A 26,324-nucleotide genomic window follows, 5' to 3' on the forward strand; every position below is an offset into this window, starting at 1 on the left:
TGCGTTCATGGCTTTGTATTATACTTCGCTAATATAAACAAGTGTACACTATTTTTGATTACCCGATATGTTTAAGAAAATTTTATTTATTTATATGACATTAATAAAAAAAAACGATGCAATTAACATGAGACATAATTAATATATAAACGATTAATGTATTTGGTTTAGGTATTGAAACACATCTGCTTTCTCTGACATGGCAGGATTGTGTTGTACGACAATCATTATTATTTAATTCTTAAATTTAGTATAAATATAACACATATATATATAAATAATTGTATTAAATTATATATATATATTTTATTATATAACTAGACTCCATAAAATAGGAAATAATGTATAGTTTTAAAATTATAGATGTAAATGAGAGATAAAAGTCAGTATGGCAACTAAGTGTGTGACGTGGGGGGCTGGCTGATGGTGTATGGCGGGAGAGAATTACCATGGGTAAATGTATAATGAATCGTCGAAAATCTAAAGGTATGTACTCTAATACTAAGTGACATTACTAGAATATATTAAAGTAATGTTTGAAAATAGGTATAACGTTAAAGAGGACATTAAATACGGTAATATGGTAGTGTAATTTATATGAATTTGAATCTTGGGGCTTAAGCTTGGGGATATCTGGCTCAATAACTATTATAGGGGCGTTGTAGTATTGTTACCTGTTATTGTTGTATTTTATGTTGTATTTTGAGCTATAGATTTTGTTATATAACTTAATATATTGTAAGTAACCATTAGAAGTAAGGTTAAGTGTAAGGTGGACGGTTGATCAAGGGGTCGACCCACCATAAGGTTATTAATTTTTACTATGTTATTTTCTCTATTATTGCCTCCATTTATAATTATATAATGTTATGCCGTATTTATCCTTATACTTAGCCATTTTTTTTTATTCTTGTTCTCATCTCACATCAAAGAGTATAAGTTTTGTGAAGTAATAGAACATTATCACTGGGGTTCAGTATGTGGCTGCCTTGGTTTGCTTAGGATAGGGTAGGTTTGAATAGGTCTGTTTTGGTTAGGGTTAGGATAGGTTAGTGTATTATCGTTTTGGTCATCCAGCGAATTTTATGGGTTTTAAGTTTAGGCTAGGTTGTTATTATGTTTTTAGGGTGGTTTTTGATGTGTTTTGAACAATTACTAAATAAGTGGATGACCAAAACGATAATTTTACCTAGGTTGGGTCTGGTTTAGTTAGTTATGGGTAGATTGGATGGGTTAGGTTAGATTCATTTTGGATAGGGTGGGTTAGGTTAGGTTAGGTTAGATTCATTTTGGATAGGGTGGGTTAGGTTAGGTTAGATTCATTTTGAATAGGGTGGGTTAGGTTAGGTTAGATTCATTTTGGATAGGGTGGGTTAGGTTAGGTATGGAAAGGTTGCTGAGAAGTGTACAGTTAGTTAACCTTTAAACTGCAGCCATGGAAAAATTTGGTGCTGTGCTCTGTGTATCTACACTCGTGTGCCATAGTTTTGATGCACCCTCTGCCCCTACTCCTGACTCGATGGAAGTCGTAGCCTTGCCTTCATACCGAACGTCCCCCCTTCCCCCCTTATTTCCCCCCACCCATTGTTCAGTGGTGCAATGTGGTAGCTCGAAGCTTCGCTGGATTGTACGAATAGCAGTTCATGTAAAATTTGAGAGAATATATGGACATAAGAACATAAGGAGTCTGCAATAGGCCGGTTGGCCTGTACATGGCAGCTCCTGTCGAGAGTTACTACCACTCTCTATCATCCATGAATCTATCTAGCCTACTTTTGGAACTTTCCAGAGTTCCCGCACTTACTACAAAGTTGCTAAGCTTGTTCCACTCGTCCACCACCCTATTTGTGAACCAGTTTCTTCCTATCTCCCTCCTAAACCTAAACTTATCCAACTTGAATCCGTTGCTCCGAGTCCTATCCTGCTCGGATATTATAAGAATTTTAACTATATCCCCTTTATTGATTCCTTTCATCCACTTAAATACTTCTATCATATCTCCCCTCACTCTTCGTCTTTCTAGGGAATGCAAGTTAAGTTTCTTTAACCTATCCTGATATGGAAGGTTTCTAAGTCCAGGAATCATTTTTGTCATTCTTCGCTGCACCGACTCTAGTGAATTTATATCCATTCTATAATAGGGGCACCAGAACTGAACCGCATAATCAAGGTGCGGCCTGACTATAGCAAGATATAGTTGCAATAAGACCTCTGCACTCTTGTTACTTACACTTCTAGATATAAAACCCAATACTCTGTTTGCCTTATTTCAAACATTAACGCACTGTTTTCTAGGCCGTAGGTCCGGGCTTACAAGTACCCCTAGGTCTCTTTCACAAGTCGACTTCTCTAGGTTGATGTTGTTAAGGCTGTATACATTACAGTATTTGTTCTTCCAATATTAATACGCTGCACTTGCTGGTGTTGAATTTCATTTGCCATTTTTCAGACCACCCCTGCAGTTTATTTAGATCCTCCTGTAATGCATTTGCATCCTGCCCTGAATTAATCTGCCGCCCTATTTTGGTGTCATCTGCAAACTTGCTTTTTGTCACTGCTGATCCCAGTATCTAGATCGTTTATGTAGATTATGAACAAGAGTGGGCCTAGTACTGACCCCTGGGGAACCCCACTGGTTACACGGCCCCACTCAGATTTAACACCATCTTCGCTGACCCTCTGCGTTCTATCGGTGAGCCATGATTTTATCCAATTTAAAACTTTCCCCTCGATACCATGAGCCTTAATTTTTCTCAGAAGCCTCTGATGCGGTACTCTGTCAAATGCTTTGCTAAAGTCTAAGTAAATAACATCGTAATTTTCGTCATTATCTACTATCTCGAAGACTTTCCTAAAAAACATTAGCAGATTTGTTAGACAAGATTTTCCCTTTGTAAACCCATGTTGAGAGTCGTAGATTAATTTGCTTTTCTTTAGATGCGATCGGATGCTATCTGCTATAATTGATTCAAGAAATTTCCTCACTACTGACGTCAAACTGATCGGCCGGTAATTTGACGCTGATGCTCTGTCTCCATTTTTTAATATGGGTACTACATTTGCCTGTTTCCACAAGTCTGGCACAACTCCGGTGTCTAATGATTTTGTAAATAAGTTTACGAGGGGTCCGCTAATCTGTTCCCTACACTCTTTCAAGACTCAAGGGAAAATTTCATCCGGCCCTGGGGATTTTGTTTTCTTTAGTTTATTTATCTTCTTAAGAACATCCTCTTCTGATAGTGATATTCTTTAATTTCTCTTCTTCCTTTCCCTTAAATATCAGTTCCACCTCTGGAATTTCATCGCAAATTTCTTCTGTGAAAACTGATAAGAAGTAGCTGTTCAATGCTTTGCTTATTTCATCACTGCCATTTATCAATTCTCCCCTCCCTGACTTTAAAGGCCCAACTTTGTCCTTGACCTTTGTCCTATATACCTGGAAAAATCCCTTGGGATTCGCCTTGGATTCTCTTGCTATTTTGATTTCATAGTCTCTCTTTGCTTTCCTTACGATACAGGTTTTTTAGTGACTTCACAACACTTTATTGACCATCACTATACTTAACATTACTATACAAGAGGGACCGTTCGGTTTGCAGCCCTGACTACGACTTCCCTCGACCCAGGAGTGGGGAAGAGGGTACACTACATAGAAACTATGGCACGTGAGTGTACATGAAACCGGTTTTTCAGTTCTCAAAGGGAAAATAGTAAATTTCTCTTGAAATTATAGGCAAACAATTGAAGCATATAAAATTCTAGTATGGAAGAAAATCTTTATTTACCCTACAGCTTATCTGGTGGATGATTTTCTCCATGAGCAGTTCCATTATACTAACACAGTAATGGTCAAGTTACTCTATCACCCCTGAACCACTAGACATAGAAGTTCCGCGCCTCGGGCCTAATAAAGGTCTACTGAGGATGCTGCCCACACATTTAAATGTCTCGGGACATGACCATGTCTATTGACATTGGCCGCAGTCGCTTAATTCAGCATCGGTGGATGTTGGCCGTAGTTTAAGGGTTAACGTTGAGTCAATTGCTGGGAAGTGCTTGTTAACATTTGAAGTGCAAACATGGTGTCTGTGGGTGACAGCTTGTATTTACTCAAAACAAAAATTAGGAAAATTGGCCAAAACTCTTTAAAAAGTTTGAAATCCTCCATCAGGTTTTGGATATTTTTGAGGTAATAAACAAGTTTTCCTCTGTAGAGAATATTTGTAAAGTCGGTGGTTATTAGGGAACAGTGTCTTAAAGTTTGACCCTTTTTTCCTGTTATTTTTAGTGTGACTTTTCACCAGTGTATTTATTTTTATTTGTGGTTTTTAAATCCAGTTGGCAAACTAAAAAAAAAAGGTAATTAGGTACAGCAGCACTGTGACAATACTGTACTACTGTACTATTTTTTAATTATCCAAAAGAAAATACAGTACAGTATTCCTTAATTAGAAGGGAGAGGGAGTTGGAATTGCAGCTTAATTTTCTCTTAAGATCCTAAAGATATCTTCCATCTTGAAGCTTGCGTTAAGTACAACAATGTCTCCGTGTGCTCCTCTGAATTAATTGTCAAACTGTAGGAGAAATAGTGGGAAGACCAAACATTTCTGGGATCACTTCTGATTATTAAACGTGCAAAGCTATCCTTGGGGGGTTAGATTTGGTTTGTTCAGTAGTATGGTTAATCATCAGGTGAAATAAACTGGGGTGCCTAATCTTTGCATAATCCCCTTTTCTGTAGCTCCTGGTAATAAACATACAGTACACAAACTGAAATAACGAAATTGTGGATAAATTGGCAGAGTTAACAAGGAAACTCTTGATATATGCATATTTGTTTTATTCCAAGTAGTTTCAAGATGTAGTCCTTACCATGTGGAATGTTCATGTAAGGTGGGGAGGTACAAGGGTATTTTGTTTCCAGATTCTCGGTACAGTATGTTAATGGCTTTGCTTTACAACAGTCATCTCGACAGTACAGTCAACCCTCGCTTTACGCGGTCCCACTTTACGCGTTTCCAGTTTACGCGGTACCCTGCCGAACACGGAATGCTCACTTTCCGCGGTGTGTGTACCCTTTTACGCGGAGAGCGGCGCGAGCAGGGTGCGCACAAGGTCGCCCAGTCATCAAAACATTACCGAGTTCTTCACCCGCCACCCACCACAGCCGGCCCAAGTCAGTGATAGTGAGGATATGGACTTATATGGACTTTGAGGGGTTTGACAAAGAGGCCCTGCTAGCCTCTGTGGTGGATAGTGACACAATTGATACAAGTGATACAGGTGAGGGCCAATAATCTGCCCTCTGCCTCGGAACCAACCCCCCATCCCCGTGTGCCCAGCCATCTCTTCTACTAATGTAAGTCTTAAAAAACCTAATATTATTGATATTTCTCTTAATTATTAATTGTGTGTACATACCAACATAAAATTAAGAAGTTATTTTTACTACAACGTAGGTATTGTGTCTGAAAAAGTGGAGTTTGGGGGGTCGGCCCGGTCTCTATTTCAATTAATCCCATATGTTATGTTGTTCACTTTACGCTGGCCGCCGTGGGTTCAATTGACCGCGTAAAGTGAGTGTTCACTGTATAAGAACCTTTCCTTTGGGTACTGTGTTGTGTCGGTGGAAGAAACCACTTTTAAAGGCTGTATGGTACAGTACAACCACATAGCATTTTAAGGTTAATTGGTTATTTCATAAATTATTATAATTAAGAATATTTTCTGTTTATCTCTGTGTTAATTTCAAAGTAAAAGTACTGTACAGTATTGAAGCTTTAGATTACTGTGTGAGTAATCCAGTGTACTGTAAATTAAATTCTAGTTACCACTACTAAATACTGCTTCTCCAGTTCAGAAAAGGGAGAAATGATTGAAGTACTTTACTGTTGTGACTTTGGAATCTCCAGTCCTAGTCTGTTCCTCCCCTATAACACCACTTAAGGCAAATTCCTCATGTAAAAGTATAATCAGATTTGTTTGAATATTCATTTCAGGATCCAAATCAAAGCCATATCGACCTCAGGATTTGATTGAGGCATGCAGATATGTGAAAAAAGGGGAGATGTTGCTTGTAGACGCATCCAGAAAGTTTGGAGTACCGAGGTCCACCATCTGGTATAATGTATATGGCCGTTGCAAGAATGGTGATAGTCAACCCCAAGTAGAAAATTTGAGGGAAAGCAGAACTAAATCTGGAGAAGAAATTGGGTAAGACACTATTGATAAAGCCTGAATAAGGCGTCACACTTGGCGAGAGCCTAAGTCTCAACAATCTGACACCAGGGATTTCTAACATTCTTGTAGCAGCATCTGCTTCCTTGCAGAGGGTGATAATGTTATCTTAACATTTTGAGAAGTTGATATCTTATTTCTGCATCTTTTGCACACAATGCTCAGGGTCATCAATAAGAGTCAGTTGCTGATAGAAGTGATCACTTACAGTTTAGCTACACTGTAATGAATATTTTACTCCTGGTCTCATCACTGATGCTTACTAACTGTTATACACTAGTTAACAAGGGTTTGGTAACATGGATCAAATATACTGCACTTGATTAATTTTGGGCTGCTTATTTCAAATATGGCAATAAAAAATGTCAGTCACATCCCATTTTTATGATATATGTGTACTGTACTGTACTGTATACTGGATGTAGTGTTGGAATATAAGATACGTACTTGTGTTGGTAGGGATATATTAAATGCAAGGTTAGCAATACTGAACAGCAAGTGGGATGAAATGCTGTTATCTGTGTTTAAGGGACAGCAGAGCAACAGAAAAACACAACAACACAAAGGACTGGTCAAAGACAGAAGAGTTTGTTCCAGGAAAAAGCAACGTTAAATATACTCCCTTGGTAGACCCAAACAATGTACTTCTATCTCCTTTACACATCAAGTTGGGACTAATAAAGAATTTTGTGAGGTCTATGGATAAACAAAGTGATGGGTTCGTGTACTTGAGGGGAAAATTCCCACAGCTCTGTGATGCTAAAGTCAAAGAGGGCATCTTTGTTGGCCCACAGATAAGAAAGTTACTTCGTGATGACGACTGAAAACAAACAATGAAAATGAGCAGCTGCGTGGAAATCCTTCACATCCGTAGTCAAGGTTTCTGGGAAACAAGAGGGAAGAAAACTACGTGCCAGAGAATTTTTATTGGCAGATTTGAAATCAGCACCTCAAAATTATCAAAAGGAAGCTCCTCTGAACCATGTTACGGATTCTTTATTGTTTTATTTGTTGCCGAGTGTATCTACATTGATGACAAAAATTAATTTTAAAATTTTTCAAAATAATAAAATCCAGGAGTTAGTGGAGGGCTCCTTTCCCCACCACCACATTGTATAGCACCTCCAGCCTCATTTGTTGATTTCCATGATCTTTTGTGGAATGGTCTTGACAACCTAACCTATCTTCTGTTATGGTGAATGCCTGCCTTCATCTCTGATTGTCTTGAAGTTAGAATTGCACGTTTATCATCAATGTCATACAAGGTGTTCATGAGTGTTAAGTCTACAGTGTAGTATCTGTCAATGCTACGAGAAACATTTCCATCACAGTTCTGGACTGGAACTCTCATGAGAAGAGTTATATATACTGTACTCTGCTTTGCTTGCTTTGCTTTGTGTCTGTATGGTTGTGGTACTGTGTAGTATCAGAATTTGGGATCACCTAAATTTTGGCCCCTCTCCACTCCAATGTATTTAAATTTAAGATTAACCACCGTAATGCTAACCCAACCACCCTAGGTAGCATTAGGGTGTTTGATCGTCAGCCCAAATTGAGGGTTAATCTTGAGGTGATTCAAGTTTGGTAATAGGGTGCATGTGGTAATAGGGTGCATGTGGTAATAGAGTACTGTACTGTAGGTAAAGTCATGTGAAAGTTTTATGGACAGAAGCCTACTGTGTTATGTCCTTTCATGGATCAACAGAAGCTCATATTTTTGAGAAGGGCAAAACTGGATTTTTTTTCTTATGAATTTGCCTTTTGGAGACTTAGATGAATCCACTCCTATTAAGCAATAACACAATAATGGTATCATTGACAGTTGTGTAAGCGTTATGAAAGGGGTGAAGCGCCAAATTATAAAAGCCGAGAAAAATGCGTTAAAAGTTTTTCAAAGTTCAAACAACCATAACGTTTTTGTTTTAGAAGCTAGAGGGTTCATTTTTTTTTATCGTGTAGCTCAATCCCTCTCCTAGTGAACTGTGAAAACTGGAAGTTATTACTGTGAATAGTTATTATTTTATCGCGAGTTGAATGAGAATAACTACACGTGATGTACAGTCGTTTGATCTTCAAACCAACAATAATTGTGTTTTTCTGCAAAATTTTCTTATTATTGTGGGCTAATGCTGTAAGACAAATTAATGGTCACCAAAAACAACGCTCGTCTTACCCCCTCCCATAACCCCCTCCCATAACACACACACACCCCAAAAAAATAATAATATATAAATAAAAAACTCATTTGCCTATCAGTATTTATCTTTTCATCCCTATTATTAGCCAAAGATTTATAATATTGTTAAGTATAATAGTGTGTAATAATAAGGAAACACCTCTACACTCATCCCCCTCTATTAAGCCCCCTCCAAAAAAAATTTAAAAAATACAATAAACAAACGAATACAAAGGAGGAGAAAACTTGCATAATCTTTGGTAAAAACAGTACTGATATGCTCTAACGAATCTAATTGGTTCTACAGCCTCGTTCGTTATAGGATTAATCCGTCCCAGGCCCCAAATACAACCACTTAACACTGAAAATGTTCTGTGGAAAATGTAAAAAATACGGTACTTTATCTTTCCTTAGTGTTGTTCAGCATGCAGGTACCCCTAAACACTGGCACAGCATTCGGAAGGGCGATCTCTTGTCTGTAAACACGGCTCCCCCCAGCCGCCAATTTCTGACGAGGCAACAGCAGGCTGAGAGATCCAATGTTTGTTCGGGCAAGGCAGCGATCGTCAGCAACTGACATCAGCATAATAAGCCCGCGGCGATAACAATGATAATAGTATTACAATCTTACTTTGCTTATTTCCTTCGTTTTATTATCCCTGAAGATCGTAGCAACTTGAAGTTAAGTAAATCCTGAGGCGTGCTTATAACTTTAATGGTCTCATCATAATCAAATTACGTTTACGCTTGGCAACCTCCTGTGCCCACTCGTCAACCCTACGCTGTCTCATCCTGCCTTTTTTTTCTATAGGGCCTTGGGGGTATGCTCCTGACCCCTGCAATCTGCATCACGTGAAGTGCCACCACCAACAACACTAGGCTCCCCAACATCACCAAGTAGCTCATCACCAACATTCTCATGCACGCCACCTGCACCATCGCCAGTGGCACTTGTATCACCATAATCGCCACTAAATTCACCATCAAAATCACTATCACCAAGCATGGCTGGGGTGTCCACAGGAGCACTGTCGTCACAAAACACGTTCAGGAATAATAGGCTCCTGAACCCAAATCAGAAGGCCTGGCCTCACTCGAGTCTTGCTCGAATATTGGGCAGAACATTGCACAGCGCATTTATAAAAAAGAGCAGTAGAAAGTACACTGAACTGCCTTTTGCTATACAACGCACCAAAACTAACAAGGGGGCAGCATCTGGCCACGCGGATTGGCTGAGGAGCTGTGACGTAGCAAAGGAAATCCATTGTGATTGGCTGCCTCTCGGGTATGGTATGCGGGAGGCATGCTGTCATTGGCTCCCGCTCCTCTCTCTCTCTCTCTCTCTGAACGGGATGTAGCCACCTTCATTTACTGAGCGCACAGCCAGATACGTAGCTCCCGGCCTGAGGTGAAATGACACCCTATTTTTTAAGGACTTTCAACCATATTTCTATTCTAGCTAGAGGGTTACATCCAACTCCAACATGTAGAGGAGTGGTGAAAATAGTGATATCCATCAAAAAATGCATTTTGCCCAGGGTGGTTTTTTTTTATTTTATTTTTTTTTTATGGGGGTTAGCCCACCCGGGCACAGTTCACTGACCCACATCAAGGCCTGGGGGGTGAAAATGTAATAATAATAATAATAATCCATATTAAATAAAATTTATAATAAAAATACAAAATTATAAATAAAATAATAATAATAATTCATAGTAAATAAAATTGTTAATACAAAATTAGAAATAAAATAATAATGACGACAATAATAATAGCAACACTAATAATAATAATAATGACAATAATAAAGAACCATAAAGAAATTAAAAATGAAAAAATCAGTAGTGATAAACAATATATGCATGTTGTGTTGTCAAAGTAAGAGAAACAATTGAAACCCTGCAATTGTGCGTAAATGAGGCAGAAAGTCAGATGAGCAACCTGGGACTTGGTCACAATTTTTGTGATGCCATATAGCAGCAGGGTCTGCCATTAGACAACACATTATGCTTCCAATATCTTCCCAGGCGGTAGTACCTCCCTGTTTGGTAGCTACCTACTAGGCTGTACCTACTACCTTCCAATGCTGAGTGCTTCATATGTTCTTAACATTGTTAAATTATTTGTAATGTTTTGTTTCTCAGTATTCTGCTATGGTAATATTATTCCCTTCTATACGGTGTCACCCCAGTGTATTAAGGCTTGTTCTTTATATATCAAACTGTACTGACAATGACTTCTCTGAAGGGATGAAGTCTTCATATCCTGACTCAACTCTTCAGCTACCGTCTACAACACTCACTTATCCACAAGACTTATCATTACTATATTTATGGATAGACTATCCAGGCTATTTTTTCATTTCTAGGTGCACAATGACTTCAACAAGTACCAAGAGTAAGGTTCTGTGTTGCTTTTGTGGCATAGGAAATGAGCGAGAACTGGAACTAGGGAAGCTGTACACAGAAGAAAACATTTCTGTACACTATTACTGTCTGGTAAGTCAAGATTAATGCCTCCACCCTTTTTATGAATTATTATTTTACTTTTATTTTGATTGTCTAATGTTATTGTTTGAGAAGGAACCATGCCACTATGCCTAACATCTGGAACGGCACAAATCATAACTGATATACAGTGGAACGTCGATATAACACGAGATATGTCCCAAGAGAGGTCGCTTTAAACCGAATTCGCACTAAATCGAAGTGTTGTTTCAATGGAATAATTTAGTTTGGTACTTGAGAGAGACAAAATACTAAAAAGACTGACAGTCTACCCAGAGTGCACCTCAGCCCATCTCCTAGAATAAAGAAAACATTGTTTTTTGTAGTATTATGTTAAAAGAAACACTCATAAATCAACACAGATAAAATTAAGGGATGCAAAATGGTCTGTTTACTGGCTGGGAAGAGGGGGAGGTGATATGTTTGACAGTTGCTGCCAAGGTCTGATGCTTATTTATATATCTGTCCTTGAGAGTGACATTAAGTTTTTCTCTTATAAAATGTCACTGAACTGACATGATCTAATTAATTTTATTACAAATGGCAAAATTTTTTATCTCGTGTGTTATATGACGTGTGTTCAAATTATTCGCTGTCTTGCAAGGATTCTAGCAATGCAAATTATATTCTAACGTTAGTCTGTGATATATAAGATAAAAATTTTAAGCCTATAACCACCTAACCCTGGATGGGTGACAGTGACACGTTTGACAGTTGGGGCCGAAAGTCTAGTGAAGTATTTATTTGTTTATTTATGTCCTTCAGATTGAGTTTTTGTATTTTGTTTACAAAATGTCACAGAATTGACTGGGGAGAATATAATTTACATTGCTGGAATTCTTATAAGATAGTGATTAATTTGAATATAATCATGATATAGTTTGCACTCAACAAAAAATTTAATAATGATTTAGTACATTATTTTGAGTACATGTACAGTACAGCTTTGCCCTTAGGGCAGTGTAGCGTGCCCAGGGAAACATTAGGCGCGAACTTTAAAATATGATGCACCAGATTGACTCACTCAAAATAGAAAAGATTCGCTTAAATTAAAACATTGTCTTTAATTGTGGGTGTCGCTTTAAATCAATAATCTTAAATTGAATCACTTTAAATCGACATTCTACTGTACAGGAGTAGTAATAGATCTTAAAAAAAAAGAGGTTCTCTTCTCCTCTTGCCTCTAATCTTAGGCCTCATAATCCATGTCTCCTAGTTAATGAGTGAGTCCACATCAAATCTTTCTCGATCAACCACCGTTATTTTATGAACTTTTACCATAATTTCTTTTAACTAACAGATACAGTATTGTCAGGAAAACATTTTATTTGTCGTCTCTTTATATTAGTGTTAACATACAGTTGAGTTTGGATTTACGCGGTTTTGGTTTACGTGTTTGGTTATTTACGCGGTGCCTTGCCAGAATTGAAATGCTTGATTTACGCGGGAACGGCACGGGCAGGGTGCGCACAAGGTCGCCCAGTCATCAAAATGTTACCGAGTTCTTCACCCGCCACCCATCACAGCCGGCCCAAGTCAGTGATAGTGAGGATATGGACTTTGAGGGGTTTGACAAAGAGGCCCTGCAAGCCTCTGTGGTGATACAATTGATACAAGTGATACAGGTGAGGTGCCAATAATCTGCCCTCTGCCTCGGAACCAACCCCCCATCCCCGTGTGCCCAGCCATCTTTTCTACGAATGTAAGTGTTAAAAAACCTAATATTATTGATATTTCTCTTAATTATTAATTGTGTGTGCGTACCATCATAAAGTTAAGATGTTATTTTTACCACAACGTAGGTATTGTGTCTGAAAAAGTGGAGTTTAGGAGTCGGCCCAGTCTCTATTTCAATTAATCCCATATGTCCTGTTATTCCATTTACGCATTTCTCGTTTTACGCGCTACTCCGCGGGTTCAATTGACCGCGTAAATCGGGGTATTACTGTAGTTGTTTTACTTTTGTCATATTTACATTATGTTGTACTGTGTATTTATTGATAAGTAACTGCATGGGGGAATAATGGCACTTGTTAATGGAATGTATTTTTCTTTACAGCTATTCTCTAGTGCATTACCTCAAAATGGAGACGATGAAGAAGGTATTATGGGTTTTTTGCCCAAAGACTTGGAGAAGGAGATACAACGTGGGAGAAAGCTGGTAAATTACAGGGTTTTTTTTTTTTTTTTTGGGGGTCACTAGCTATATTATTTATTTTTCCAAACATGAAACTGTAAGACCCATGTTGAGGGAGCCCTTAAAAAAGCTACCTGATATCATGTACCTTGAGCACACATACACACTGCTGCTGCTACCTAGGTGTCCATCTTTCGTTCTCTCTCTGTGCTGTTCTTCTTTACCCCAGTCCTACCATACCCTCCAATCACCCACCCCTTTAAAAATATGCACTTTAGCACTTGTGTGTGTAAAAGACCAATGCTGGGGTTGTTATACACAGGAGTTGAGTACTGTAGTTGACTTAGTGTGGGCTTTGGACAGAGAGGGAAAGGTGGCAGAAGTTACATGGTTGAGAGCAGTATGTTTGTTGAGTAAAGTGTAGGGGATAATTGATACAGAAGTGAGTTGTGGAAAAGAAGGAAGTGTTGGGCAGAGAGGGAGCTGAGGGTCTGCTCAAGTGTTACGGACAAAAAAAAAATTAGACGTGAAGGATTGGTAAGAAGTGTTAGGCCCGAATTCTAAACGGTAGTTTGAAACTGCATGAAGGTCTAAACCAAGGATTGAGCAAAGGTTGAAGATCGTTGGTATTCAGAACGCTGGCTTGTTCCAACACTAAGATTCAAACATGGTTTGAGATCGGATTTGTTGATCCTCGCATTAATCCAGCCTGGAGGCAGGTTTAACAGTCGATCTGTCTTTCAGGATAGGAAGTCAACATGAATTTTGACAGCGCGCGTTTTTCGACGACATTGTCAAATTGGAAATTTTGTAGAGAGAAGACTGATGGTAGGGAGGTTTCCTTGATATTTTCTGTGATATGGAGCAGCTACCTGACAGACCTGTTGGATATGGTTCACCTCTACCTCCCATTATCAGCTGATGATTGCTTTTAGATTCTTTGCAACAAATAGTTTCCAGATAAGAAAGATTCTGATTACTGAATGAATTATGGTAATGCGTTACAACACTTATGTGTTTAGGGTCCATGAAGATCAAGCAGGTAAATTTGAAGAGCATTGACGCTTCTTTATTTTGAGTATTTTTCTTAAGGAAAACTATTTTGATGTATTTTCAATATAATTGAATCAATGCTGACTGCATTTTGATCTTAATCTATTAATAAAGGAAAGTATTTTCTTAGCATTATTAATCAGGGGAAATGTGGGGTTAAAAGAACAAAGAAACCTAACCTAACCAAACCTAGCCAGGTTACTATGCCCTGCATTGATTCATCTTGCTTTGGTTATGAATATTGACACCTGTCCCGGATTATACAGTATATCTACAAGATGTATGTAATTGTTCTTCCTCTATGAATTTCTCTGATATCATATAACAACACAAAACGTTGTAACGGTACCATAAATCATTATAATTTGATTGTAATTATAGTAACAAAAGTAACTTTTGATGTGCAGGGAGAGATTTCTCCTCCTTCTTAAAAACTCGTCAAGTCATGTTGCTGCCATAATCTTTTAAACTTTACTCTCGATGGTGGTTGGCTGCCGTAATGATGTAAATGAAATGTGATTGGCTGGAATTTCAGTGCTCGAATCCTTGCTCGAAATTGATGAAAATACAACAGATTACCCTATCCGGGGTTCAAGCCGGTGTTCTGAATATGGGTAATCCACTGCAGGAAATCTTGAATAGAGGAATCCTGTTTCACATGCTTGAGCTGAGCTCAAATCTCAGGCTCAAACCACCATTCTGAATTCAGCCCTTAAATTCTGAGTTGGGTGGCAGGAGGGAATGGTATGGACAGATAAGTACTGTAGATATCTTTTTATTTATTTATTTTTGAGGCACAGATAGACATGTAGAGGTAGATAGATCGATCAATAGGTGGATAGAAGAGGGAGCTATGGATATGGAAAGATGGGAGGGATTGACATAAGGAAGCAGCAATGTGTATGGGTGGAGAACATGGCACTGAGTGATTTGAAGAGAAAGGAAGGGACGTGCTGCTGAGGTCTGATACTGTGCTGGCTTGTGTGAATGATGGGCTAACTAGATTTAAAGTCTTAATGTGGAAGGAGAGTACCATACCATAGCGTAACATGTCACGTACTGTATACATAATAGAGGTAGGAAGGTACCCGGTAGGTAGTCTAGTTAAGCTTTCATTAAAAAGTGTAAAGTGGTTATTTTTCCTGATTACAGTAATCCACTGTGGGGGACTTGACATGATCTTGTAGAATCAGCTTGTTTGTAATTTAATCTATTTCTGTAAAGGAAATAATTAAGAGGAATATTTTTTCAGTCCTGCTGCTACTGTTTCAAGAGGGGTGCAACGATTGGCTGCTCGGAGAGGAAATGTCGGAAAACCTATCATTACCCCTGTGGGATAGAGCATCATGCTCTTTTCAAATTTACCAATGATTTCAGGTAAGTGACCCAGAATTATTTTTTCTCTTCACATCTAGGTAGTGAGTGATAATACAGCTTCTGAAAATGGAAATAAAGCTAGTAATTTTTTTATTAGAAAAATATTGACAATGCTTTTTGAAAATACTGGACTGTGCTGGCAGACAGTTTCTGGTTTATGAAGATGTGATTTAAAAAAATCCAGTGTTACAACAAAATTATCCCATTTTTTATTTGCAATGCTGATATAAATCTGAATGTACAGTACTGTACATTTTTTTCCATGGCATCAGAAAATGGTGAGGTTCTAACAAAGGCATCTCAGGGCTTCCTGTACCAGACTTGGTAATTTCATAAACACAGTTTTACATTACTTACAGTACAGTATTTCTATTTATTAATCATTGTTGTTTTTTACTTTTTTTTTTTCTAGATCATATTGTTCTCAGCATCGTACCTTCCAGAAAGGGAAAGGGGCTGGAGAGGAAGTGCAGTGTCCTATATGCTTGGAGGAGTTAATAGCAGATCCAAAGACAGCAGTTTGGGCTCCATGCTGTAAGAGAAATTTTTGGTTCCATAAGCTGTGCCTTCAGGTAAAGTAGTAGTGGGGATGTAGTTTGAGATTTTTACTTTTATTATACATGTACTGTACAGTAGTAAATTGAGAGTGGATCATATAGTAAGCAGCAACACATGTGTCAGAAACTAGGCTGCAGCCGATCAGTCAGTTTTATAGCATTATTTTGGGTGTTGTCTATCTATAGTCTTGGTCACTGGAAATTTGTAACCGAGGCCTAGGGTCAGTTTGTATCAAGGTAGCTGGTTGGACAGACACAGGAAGAGTCACTAGAGTTTTTTTACTATGTAATCGAGCGTATTTATATTATTGTATACTGTATATTTTAAGGGATATCAATTATTTGTGTTAAATCTCTGATAATTACTGCACTTGGGGAAACAAAAATTTGCTTGTGAAATGCACTGGTAATAAAAATATCTTGAAGAAAATGTGAACGTGATAACAAGTTCAGGAATAAACTCCTTGCATCGTGAAGTCATTCAGTGTGGTGGAGGATGTCTCTGAAAATTTTTAATGTAATCTTTTTGTTGTTCTTTTCAGAATATTTATATTACCAGTGCATTTCGCAAGCTAATTTTTGTTTCCCCAAGTGCAGAAGTTATCAGAGATTTAACATAAAAAATTGGTATCCCTTAAAATATATATATGTACAGTATTGTTTAATATAAATACGATAGATTAAATACTGAAGAACCGTAGTGGATCTTCCCGTGTGTGTCAGTCATCTGCCTTGCTACAAACTGATGCTAGACCTTGGTTGCAGTGAACAGATTATAGAATATTGTGTAAGAGTTTGACATTAATTTGAATAAAGTTGGGAATGTGAAAAGAATTTAATTTTTTATACTGTACTGCTTAAAACTAAAACACTGTCACTTTTAGACATGTTGGATACAATATCCTTTTAGACAGAGAAGTGTTTCATCTCGAAGTGATATCTATGAGTGATAAACTGAAACTAGGGTGGTCCTTGTCATACCTTGGCAAAGTCCAAAAGCCGACAATCTTAGACAGAAAGCCGTGATTTGTTAATTCTTTTGTAATCGTATTGTGGCATCATACACAATGATTAAAGTCCATTGCTCTTCATTTGAGTCACTTTCATAACTCTGAGATGGACAAACAGGCAGCGAGTGTGTATACTTTTTGAGTCTACTGTATTGTAAGTGCTGTGCTGTTGATTTCAAAGTCATAAAAATTTAACATGTGTTTCCTCTTTTTTGGCAGAGATTAGCTTTAAGTGCTGGGTACTTCTTCAAGTGTCCACTATGCAATGACAAGGAACAATTTGCAGTTGCAATGCAAAATGTTGGCATATATATTCCTGAAAAGTAAGTAAAAGAAATCCAAATTTTATATTATTAAACATCCCATATTTATGAATCAGGGAAGCATACTCTCACATATAATAAGAAGAAAAGAAGCTTTTTTTATGTGCCTCACAGCGAGCAGACGATTAAGAATTAAGGCTGCAGTAGTTAGTGGGTTAAAGAATGTTTGTCATCAGGTATGGTGAGGTTTGTTGACTGACTTTACATCTCAACCAGTACAGTATTATTGTGATAAATTGTTGGTGTTTAGATTTGCTGTTGTGTATTTCATGTTATGGAAAATTTGCTTACCAGTGTATTCTACAGGGATGCCAGCTGGGAACTGGAACCAAATGCATATAGTGAGCTCCTTGAACGTCCTATCCACTGTGATGCTCCAAAGTGCAGGTGTCCTGATGGGCGCAAGATTGACAATGATGGCTCGTAAGTTGACCTACTCTGCTTTGGGGGGTGAAAACTGTGACTAGAAAATTTTTACCTTGTATTATTAAAAAAATATGAATATACAGGTATAATTATAGTTGCCAAATTCTATAACTATGTTTTAGTTAAAAAATACGTGGTTAATACATTTAATCATTATTATTTTAACCTCCAGAACTTATTGAAGAAGTCCTCTTCCTTAGGGTTTACGGCTTTGACAATTTTAACCTCAAATTTATTTAAATCTATTTATATTTAAATCTATAAAATATTTTCAGTTGTTAAAAAGATTTACTGTGGGAATACAGTAGAACGTCGATTTAAAGTGATTCAATTTAAGATTATTGATTTAAAGCGACACCCACAATTAAGGACAATGTTTTAATTTAAAACGAATCTTTCTTATTTTGTGCGAGTCAATCTGGTGCATCATATTTTAAAATTGGCGCCTAATGTTTCTCTGGGCACGCTACACTGTCCTAAGGGCAAAGCTGTACTGTACATGTACTCAAAATTATGTACTAAATGATAACTAAAATTTTTGTTGAGTGCAAACTATATCATGATTATATTCAAATTAATCACTATCTTATAAGAATTCCAGCAATGTAAATACATTTTCCCCGGTCACTTCTGTAACAAAAAAAAACAAAAAAAACCCCTCAATCTAAAGGACATAAATAAAAAAAATAAATACTTCACAAGACTTTCGGCCCCAACTGTCAAATGTGTCACTGTCACACCCCCCCCTCTTCCCAGCCGGGGTTGGGTGGTTATAGGCTTTTAGTTTTTATCTTATATAATATCACAGACTAAAGTTAGGAGAATATAATTTACATTACTAGAATCCTTGCAAGACAGCGAATAATTTGAATATAAACGTCATATATCTTGCACAAGAGATAAAAATTTTAGCCCCTTTGTAATAAAATTAGTTCAAACTAAAATTTGTATGTCTAATGCAGACTATAGCATGTATACACTATATTCAAATTAATCACTATCTTATAAGAATTCCAGCAATGTTAATTATATTCTCCCAGGTCAATTCAGTGACATTTTATAAGAGAAAAACTTAGTCACTCTTAAGGACAGATAAATAAATAAGCATCAGACCTTGGCAGCAACTGTCAAACATATCACCTCCCCCCCCCCTCTTCCCAGCCAGTAAACAGACCATTTTGCATCCCTTAATTTTATCTGTGTTGATTTATGAGTGTTTCTTTTAACATAATACTACAAAAAACAATGTTTTGTTTATTCTAGGAGATGGACTGAGGTGCATCTGGGTAGACTCAGTCTTTTTAGTATTTTGTTTCTCTCAAGTACCAAACTAAATTATTCCATTGAAACTACACTTCGATTTAGTGCGAATTCGGTTTAAAGCGACCTCTCTTGGAACGTATTTTGCATTATATTGACGTTCTACTGTACCTGCTAAATGTAAATGATGTTTTTCAATAGGAAGTTAAAATTGGACTTTTTCTCTATACTGTATAATTCCTGTACCTGAATATGAGGAGAGAGATAACGTGGGAAGTGGATTCTCTCTGGGTCACCTTTATGCAGTTGCCTTTTACAATATTCAGTTTAATGATACTCATGATATTACATTTATTGTTTCAGGAGATGGGAAATTCTGCTGTGCAACTTGTGTGGGTCAACAGGTGTTCATGTGGCTTGTGGAGGATTGTCCTTCAGCTGCGTAGAGTGGACCTGTCCAGTATGTGCAAGTATGGTTGCAGAAAGTGTAAAACGTACCCAACAGGAAACTCGCGAGAAACGTCTCAAGGAAAGAAAAGATAAAATCAGACATAGTTCAGGGGAAGATGAGTCCACCTCATATGAGACAGCTTTATGTATGATGTCCTCCAGTAGTGAATCTCATTCTGTAAAGTGTGGTGATGGCAGCACTGATGTACGAGACATACATCAGACACCCTGTAAAAGAAAGCTGGAGGTTAAGGACAGTATTGAAGAAACTCCATCAAAGTTTTTTTCCATTGATGAAGGCTGTGTACTCAAATTAACCGGCAATGGTGATTCAGATGATGAAATTGATGTCGAGTCGGGGGAATGCCAGGTTCCTCCTCATACTATTATTAGAGAACTTGAAGAACATGGGGAGGAACTACCTAAGCTATTAACGAAGGTAAAAAACTCTGCTGTTCGAGCACAAGAGAGAATGTCGGAGTTACGCTTAACTGAAATTGAAATAGTGAAAATGGCAAAAGAGTTTTCTCAGTACAAAACATTCCCTTTAGACAAGTCGGACATCATTAGGTTTTATAGGTACAGTTTGCCCTTTGAAAAGATGTTGTTTGTTTTAAAACTAATTAAAGTAATTTTTGCCCTCCGGGAAGCTGCTGTTGAAGTTCATTCGTCTGGAAAAAAGCAGAAGAAAGCTAAAGGGAGCACACCAGGCAGGCGATCAAGAAGACTTAATTCTCCAAAAACCCCTAATATAAAAATACCCTTCCTGAAAAATGCTCTAAAACAGACGGTGATTGCTGCAAGGAGGTCACCAAGGTCTGTAGAGAAACTTGAAATTAAGGACCATGAAAATTCCACTGAGATAGACTATGGTTATTTACATGCTGTCAAAATGAAACTTTATTCATCACTGGATCATGAAAATGGGGCAAGTGAGAAGTTTAAAGAGGACATATCTATAGCAGATCTTAATTCTGCTGCTTTTTGTGCTGTATCTCCCATCCAACCTTCAGTAGCTCCTCAGACTGTAGAGAAACCTGGAATATCTGAGTCTACTGATACACACCGAAGAGAGACCGGGTTCAAGTTTTCTCCTGAGGGAGAAGTTGGGCCTGCTGCCTCCTCATTGTCAGAGAGACTTTCAACGAAGGATGAAAAGATGACAGACCAAGGCATTGTGGATAAAGAAAATACCTATTCCAGTCAGAAGAATAATAATGATATTAAAGATCAGGTAATTGTCCTTATTGATGCATGTAGTGGAAGGCCAATAGAGCACTTTTACCGCGTTCACATTGCCAGGGTTGTTTTTGATGCCAGTATTAGATATTGACTTAGGGGAGTGATAGATTGTCAACCCTCTATTACTGATTGAAACTCTACAGATTTTTGTTAACTAGGACATGGCTTATGCTTAGTCTCCTCATGTTTTTACCAGGCCAAGGGAAAAAAAGAAAATAGCAATATTCACCAATAATTGATGCTCTTTAGTTAATAATGAATGTTTTCACTATCTGTTTGTATATTCTGTACTGTAAATCTTCCAAACCTCTAGGATATGCTATAATACAGTATAACCACGGTTATCCGGGAAACAGGCAGATTTAACGAACCGGCACCAAAATGTAATAATAATAATTAAAAATTCCTCCAAAATCATCTAGAATCATAAATTTGAATACCGCCCGCAATGGGGATGAGCTGCCATATTTATTGCTATAATAAATTATAAAATTGATATACTGTATAGCATATCATAAAATGCAATAGCAAATATTTTATGTACATAAAATAGCTCCTTCCACACTCAAACCATCCTCTGGGCAACATGACACAGTTCAGCCAAGCAGTGAACCAACTGACTCACAGATGTGTGGCTACCATTTTGTGCTGTGTATATGCCATGATACACCATCGGGAGGGAACGTGGCCATTCATTTATAGCTCTCCTCCTCCACAAACTTCACATCCCCAAAATACACACTCATGCTTTTCAAATTTCTTATTTCATAGTGGAATATAAGTTTAAAAGAAGTCTGTTTTTCTGAGGCACAAATTTGTGAGGTCAGCCTGTAGCACTGCATTGTAGGATGCACCTCTCAATCCCTATAGGTGCCAGATAACCGGGGTTCTACTGTAGTATTTTAATGATGGCATAATTCTTTGTATTCTGTCTCTCTTTTCATGATTATTCTATGCATCATTCATGTTCACCCCTTCATTCTAACCCACGTATCCCCTTAAAGTACTTGGCACATGGCTCTCACATCCATCCTAAGTAGGACTTGAACCAGTGTTGAAATGTTTAAGAGACAAATGCACCACTTCACTCCATTGTTTATATCCTTGGCACCTCTCATCCATTCTGAAGTTCCCTCACACTTCTCTTTTTAATAAATCTTGAAAGTTACTCAAGTGATGGATGTGTCTTTACAGGAAGCAAACACAGTTGGAGCCTGCCGTAAGCTGTCACTAGTGTGTGCTGCCCACGACGGGGAACCTGAGGATTATGATGATCCCGGTAAACAAGCATTTGCTTCTCTTATATTGCCAGATAGGTATGAAAGTGTACTGACCCCCAAACCACTGGTATCAAATCCCATTATCAATGAATTAATGGGATCTGTTGCTGAAAAAAAGTCCGAATCAGAGAAATGCACAACCCAGAATTTAACTACTGCGGCTGATGAAAGTCATAATATTACAAGTTATGAAAAGTTAAAAAAACCATTTACACTACCTTTTAATTCTGATAAATATCAGATTTCTGAGTCTAACAAAAGGAAACGAACCAAATCTCGTTCCCAAGACCAGAAAAAGTATATACAAAAAACCCTCTCTCCTTTCTTTTTGAAGAATAAGATTCTAAGTTAAGGTACTGTACTGTTTATCTCATGCAGGATGGGTAGAGAGGCTCTCACTGCAGTACTGTACTCTCATTCGAGTGTATGAGCGTTGATCTTGAGGATGATTATTTTTTTTGCATAACTTTCATCATTTACTTGTTGATGTCACCGTCCACACATTTTCCCCTCCGATTATTAAGGTCAATAATTATCCATCATTGTATCTGAATGTTTTTACTTTATGAGGCTGACCCATATAACATCAGTATTGTAAAGGTGTACAGTTACCCACCAAAGTTCTATCGCCTCTACTCCTGAACCATGAACCCCAAGATTCAGACTCATGGACCAGAAACAGTAGACACTGATGCATTATTCTATCCATAAATGTTTCAGGTTTACGAGCCTAAATCTCGGGGTTCAGGAGGAGAGGCGACAGGACTTTGTGGGTAACTACATTTTCCCATAACTCCAATTATTAAAACGTTAGTGTACACAATGATAATAAGACACTAATAAACACAACAAGTACATGCAGTACAGTACAGCAATAATTTTATATCTGTACTTGGAGAGAAACCAGATGAGATTTGAAATAAAATGGACGGTATGAAGCACTAAGCTAACAACATAAACCTATTACTGTAATACACTGAATGCCATTATCTAATTAGAAATATGTTGTTCTCAATGGAAAAAAATCCCGCTCTTGACCCCTGATGAGTTATTGCATTATCCTGCTTTGTTTACCGTTCATGGTGCGAACACTGCGGTCACAAATGCCTCGAGCTATGATGGCACTGGTTCAAGCATCGGGCCGGGTGTGCTCTTTACTCTTTGTATAATATCGATTGTATCTTGCTTTCACAATGCCCTCAAACAAACACCAAAGTGATAGAACTGAGTTTAACGTCACTAAAAGGAAACCTACAGTGCTAAGTGTAAAAATAAATGTACAATTTTGTGAAAACTGGTCTAAACACAGTCTCTGAGAAACTGAAAATTCAACAGCACCGTGATTTCACTGCCATTTTAGAAAATTCCTTTTGAACAATGCTGAAAGAGTTTTAGCAGTCATTCTCTTCATTAACCTTTTGACCTGTTTGTACTGTAGCTTTTGGGGTGATCTTTATTTTATCTTGTTTGGGTATGATTTTTAATTTATTTTTTTCTTGTGGTAAGATAAGCAAAAGCTTCAAGAGAAATACCATAGATGTACAGAAAAGGACATAATTAGGGAGCAGCGGTTAATAACAAAATATTAATGGGTTAAGTTGAGGGTAGGAGGGCCAGGGGAAGGTAGAGACTGTGATGGATGAATGAAATTAAAAACTATGTCCCCCAGAGATACAAAACCTTGGAGGATTGGTAAAAACAGCCTGAGAACATATTTTAGTGTAGAGGACTGTGGTCGCCAAACCTCATATATGAAGACAGTATTCTGATAAATTTAGGGTAAGAGTTAGCACAAAGGTGAAATTTGGGTCATCTCCTTTTGTACTTTAGCTTTGAGCATTTTTATGGGAGTTTTTGAAGAAGATATCTGAGTGGTCTCTGTAATTTAGCTTGGAAAAAAAATGGTGAGTTGTGAAGAAAACTTGTCCTCTTTAGCAACCATATGACTGAGTGAGTGTGTCAGTACAGATTGTCTCTTTGGTGGAAGTTCATTCTAGAGGCTCTGGGGAGTTGGGCTGATGAATAGTGTGTCTGATGACTTGTTTTATGTAGAAAATGTGTTGTACACAGGTGATGTCAGTGTGCTATACAGTACCTATAGTAAGGTGAGACATAATGCAAAAATTTTATAGACTAGATATGATAATTACTGTATTATATTGAACCAAAAATAGTTTGCACTTGTTATTACTCATATTTTCAATTATTTGTGATATTAATTTGTATCCTGTGCTATTCACTTGACTTTTTCCTTAAATATCTTTAAGGATAAGATTTGTTATATGACAACTGATTATAGTTAGAACTACAGCAACTGGCATCTATTTTGCCATTACAAGTTGGCCTAAGAGCTGTCAGGTGAACATTGAGAAGAATTGTTTGTTGTCAGCCAATTCTCACCCAGCCTACAGTAGAGTAACTTACTTAGGAAATATTAACCCCCTTCTGTACAGGGTCCCCTCTGAGCTCAATAAAATCATCTGGACGGTTGTGTTCAGGTTACAGCAACACTACTACCTGTAAATACAAAGGTGGAAGTCATTTAGTTGGTACAGTACTTGAGTTTTCCTTATTCATTTATTGATTGGGTTTTTAAATCAAAGAATAATAATTGCTATTTATTACCATATTTTAACATCATTTTAAGGTTTAATGTGTGTACTGTTTCTGAAGTTAATTAAGTTTGTCAGTAGGGACTTTACTGACAGGTACAGTCAATATGCTGTTTGGATTATATTACACTGGGTACTTTGTAGAAGGTTTATCTGTAGAAATACATTACAGAAGAAATTTATACTTTCTTGTTCAATTATTTATCAATTTGCTACTTTGTTAAGTGTTATAATTAAAAGCAGGGAGACAGAGCAGAAACAGTTAAGTATAAGTTTCGTTGATATGAAGTGGGACGGTACGGAGCAGGTAAAAATTTTGGAAACTACCAAGGCACACTAATATGCACACAAACACACAGATGCCTACAGCCAAACACAATTACAGTGATATCCTGTTAGTTGAAGTGATTGGTGCAGATCACTTCTCGGAATGCGATATTTCCAGATGTTGAGACAAATTTCTCATCCCTGGGAAAAAAAATCCCACATCCCCAGAATTTTTCCGTGTTACGAGGTAACTTTTCCGAGAAAGGAAACTGCGCATCTCGCACGGATAGACACTTATTGCACATCCTTGGAATGTTTCCGGGTGCTGGGGAGAGTTTTCCGAGAGTTCAAACTATGCATCTTGCATGAACAGACAAAGAGCTATATTTATTTACACAAACACCACTGTGCATGGACAAAATATAGTAAATAAACAAAATATACTACTGTACTGTACCCACCAGCAGATGCTGTCTTTTGGAGCTTGTGATGCAGGCAGGCCAAATGGTGATGATACAGGATGGCCTGCCTTTGTCCTGTTCTATCTACTGTAGCAAGTGTCACTCCTCCTCCATGAAGGAGGGATTGTACACACACTGTATACTATACATACACCTGTACACACTAGTCTACAGTAGGCATTGTTTAATGTACAGTCCTGTACAGTATACATAACTAAACACATTTTACATCTAACACTGTATTTTGCCAGAAATGCGCTTGATTTTCATCCTTGGAAACTCGTTCCCATGCTGGAATGGAGAATTTTCCTTGAATCTTTCCAGTTCAAAATCAATTATGACTATTGGAGACTTCTCAGGACTGGCAATTCTGGCTAACAGGCAGATTACCACAAACACACACTTGCTCTTTGAAGCTTTTTTTTAAACCTGTATATATATACAGTGAACCCTCACTTTACGCGGTTAATTCAACCCACGGCGGCCCGCGTAAAGTGAACGTTACATATGGGATTAATTGAAATAGAGACCGGGCCGACCCCCAAACTCCACTTTTTCCCGACACAATACGTACGTTTTACTAAAAATAACATCTTAACTTTATGATGGTATTCACCCACACATAATATAGAAGGGAACAGTCAATAAACTGAAGGTTAGGTTTGAAAAAAACAAGGTTGGGGTTAACACTTACGTTAGTAGAAGAGTTGGGTCGGCGTACGGGAATGGAGGCTGGTTCCGAAGCAGAGGGCAGGCTACTGGCCCTCAGGTGAGTCACCATCACTGTCATCCACACTTACTAGTGCCTCCCTGACAAATCCCTCAAAGTCATCATCACTCTCTACCTCTGCCACTATCACTGGCTTGGGCTGGCTGTGGTGGGTTGCGGGTGAAGAACTCTGTTATGCTTTGCTGACGGCTGGTGTTTATGTTGTCGTGATAAACCTTG

At 37.8% G+C, this 26,324-nt stretch overlaps 1 protein-coding gene across 4 annotated transcripts; it reads left to right on the forward strand.

Annotated features, from left to right (window-relative positions):
* Positions 1-382: 382 nt before the first annotated feature.
* On the forward strand, positions 383-25,881 carry LOC121879942. 4 transcript variants are annotated; one of them, XM_042386765.1, is made up of 11 exons: positions 404-486; positions 3,600-3,665; positions 6,000-6,213; positions 10,782-10,911; positions 12,980-13,081; positions 15,363-15,487; positions 15,900-16,059; positions 17,274-17,377; positions 17,684-17,800; positions 19,427-20,747; positions 21,950-25,881. In XM_042386765.1, exons 1-11 carry the CDS (start codon positions 450-452, stop codon positions 22,385-22,387), a joined length of 2,814 nt encoding a protein of 937 aa, XP_042242699.1. In that variant the 5' UTR covers positions 404-449; the 3' UTR covers positions 22,388-25,881. The 4 variants fall into 4 exon arrangements, with proteins under 4 accessions (XP_042242700.1, XP_042242699.1, XP_042242701.1 ...); XM_042386766.1 differs by lacking the exon at positions 3,600-3,665 and having other exon boundaries at positions 383-486; XM_042386768.1 differs by lacking the exon at positions 6,000-6,213 and having other exon boundaries at positions 443-486.
* Positions 25,882-26,324: the final 443 nt, after the last annotated feature.

This window comes from Homarus americanus, unplaced genomic scaffold (genome assembly GCF_018991925.1).
Source record: "Homarus americanus isolate GMGI-L3 unplaced genomic scaffold, GMGI_Hamer_2.0 scaffold29478, whole genome shotgun sequence".
In the NCBI taxonomy this organism is placed as follows: Eukaryota; Metazoa; Arthropoda; class Malacostraca; order Decapoda; family Nephropidae; genus Homarus; species Homarus americanus.

Excerpts from the sequence above, each read along its gene's own strand:
- LOC121879942 (XM_042386765.1), top strand. The coding sequence starts at position 450 with ATGGGTAAATGTATAATGAATCGTCGAAAATCTAAAG. Across the intron at positions 6,214-10,781 it reads AAATCTGGAGAAGAAATTGG|GTGCACAATGACTTCAACAA; the intron begins GTAAGACACTAT and ends TTTCATTTCTAG. Across the intron at positions 15,488-15,899 it reads AAATTTACCAATGATTTCAG|ATCATATTGTTCTCAGCATC; the intron begins GTAAGTGACCCA and ends TTTTTTTTCTAG.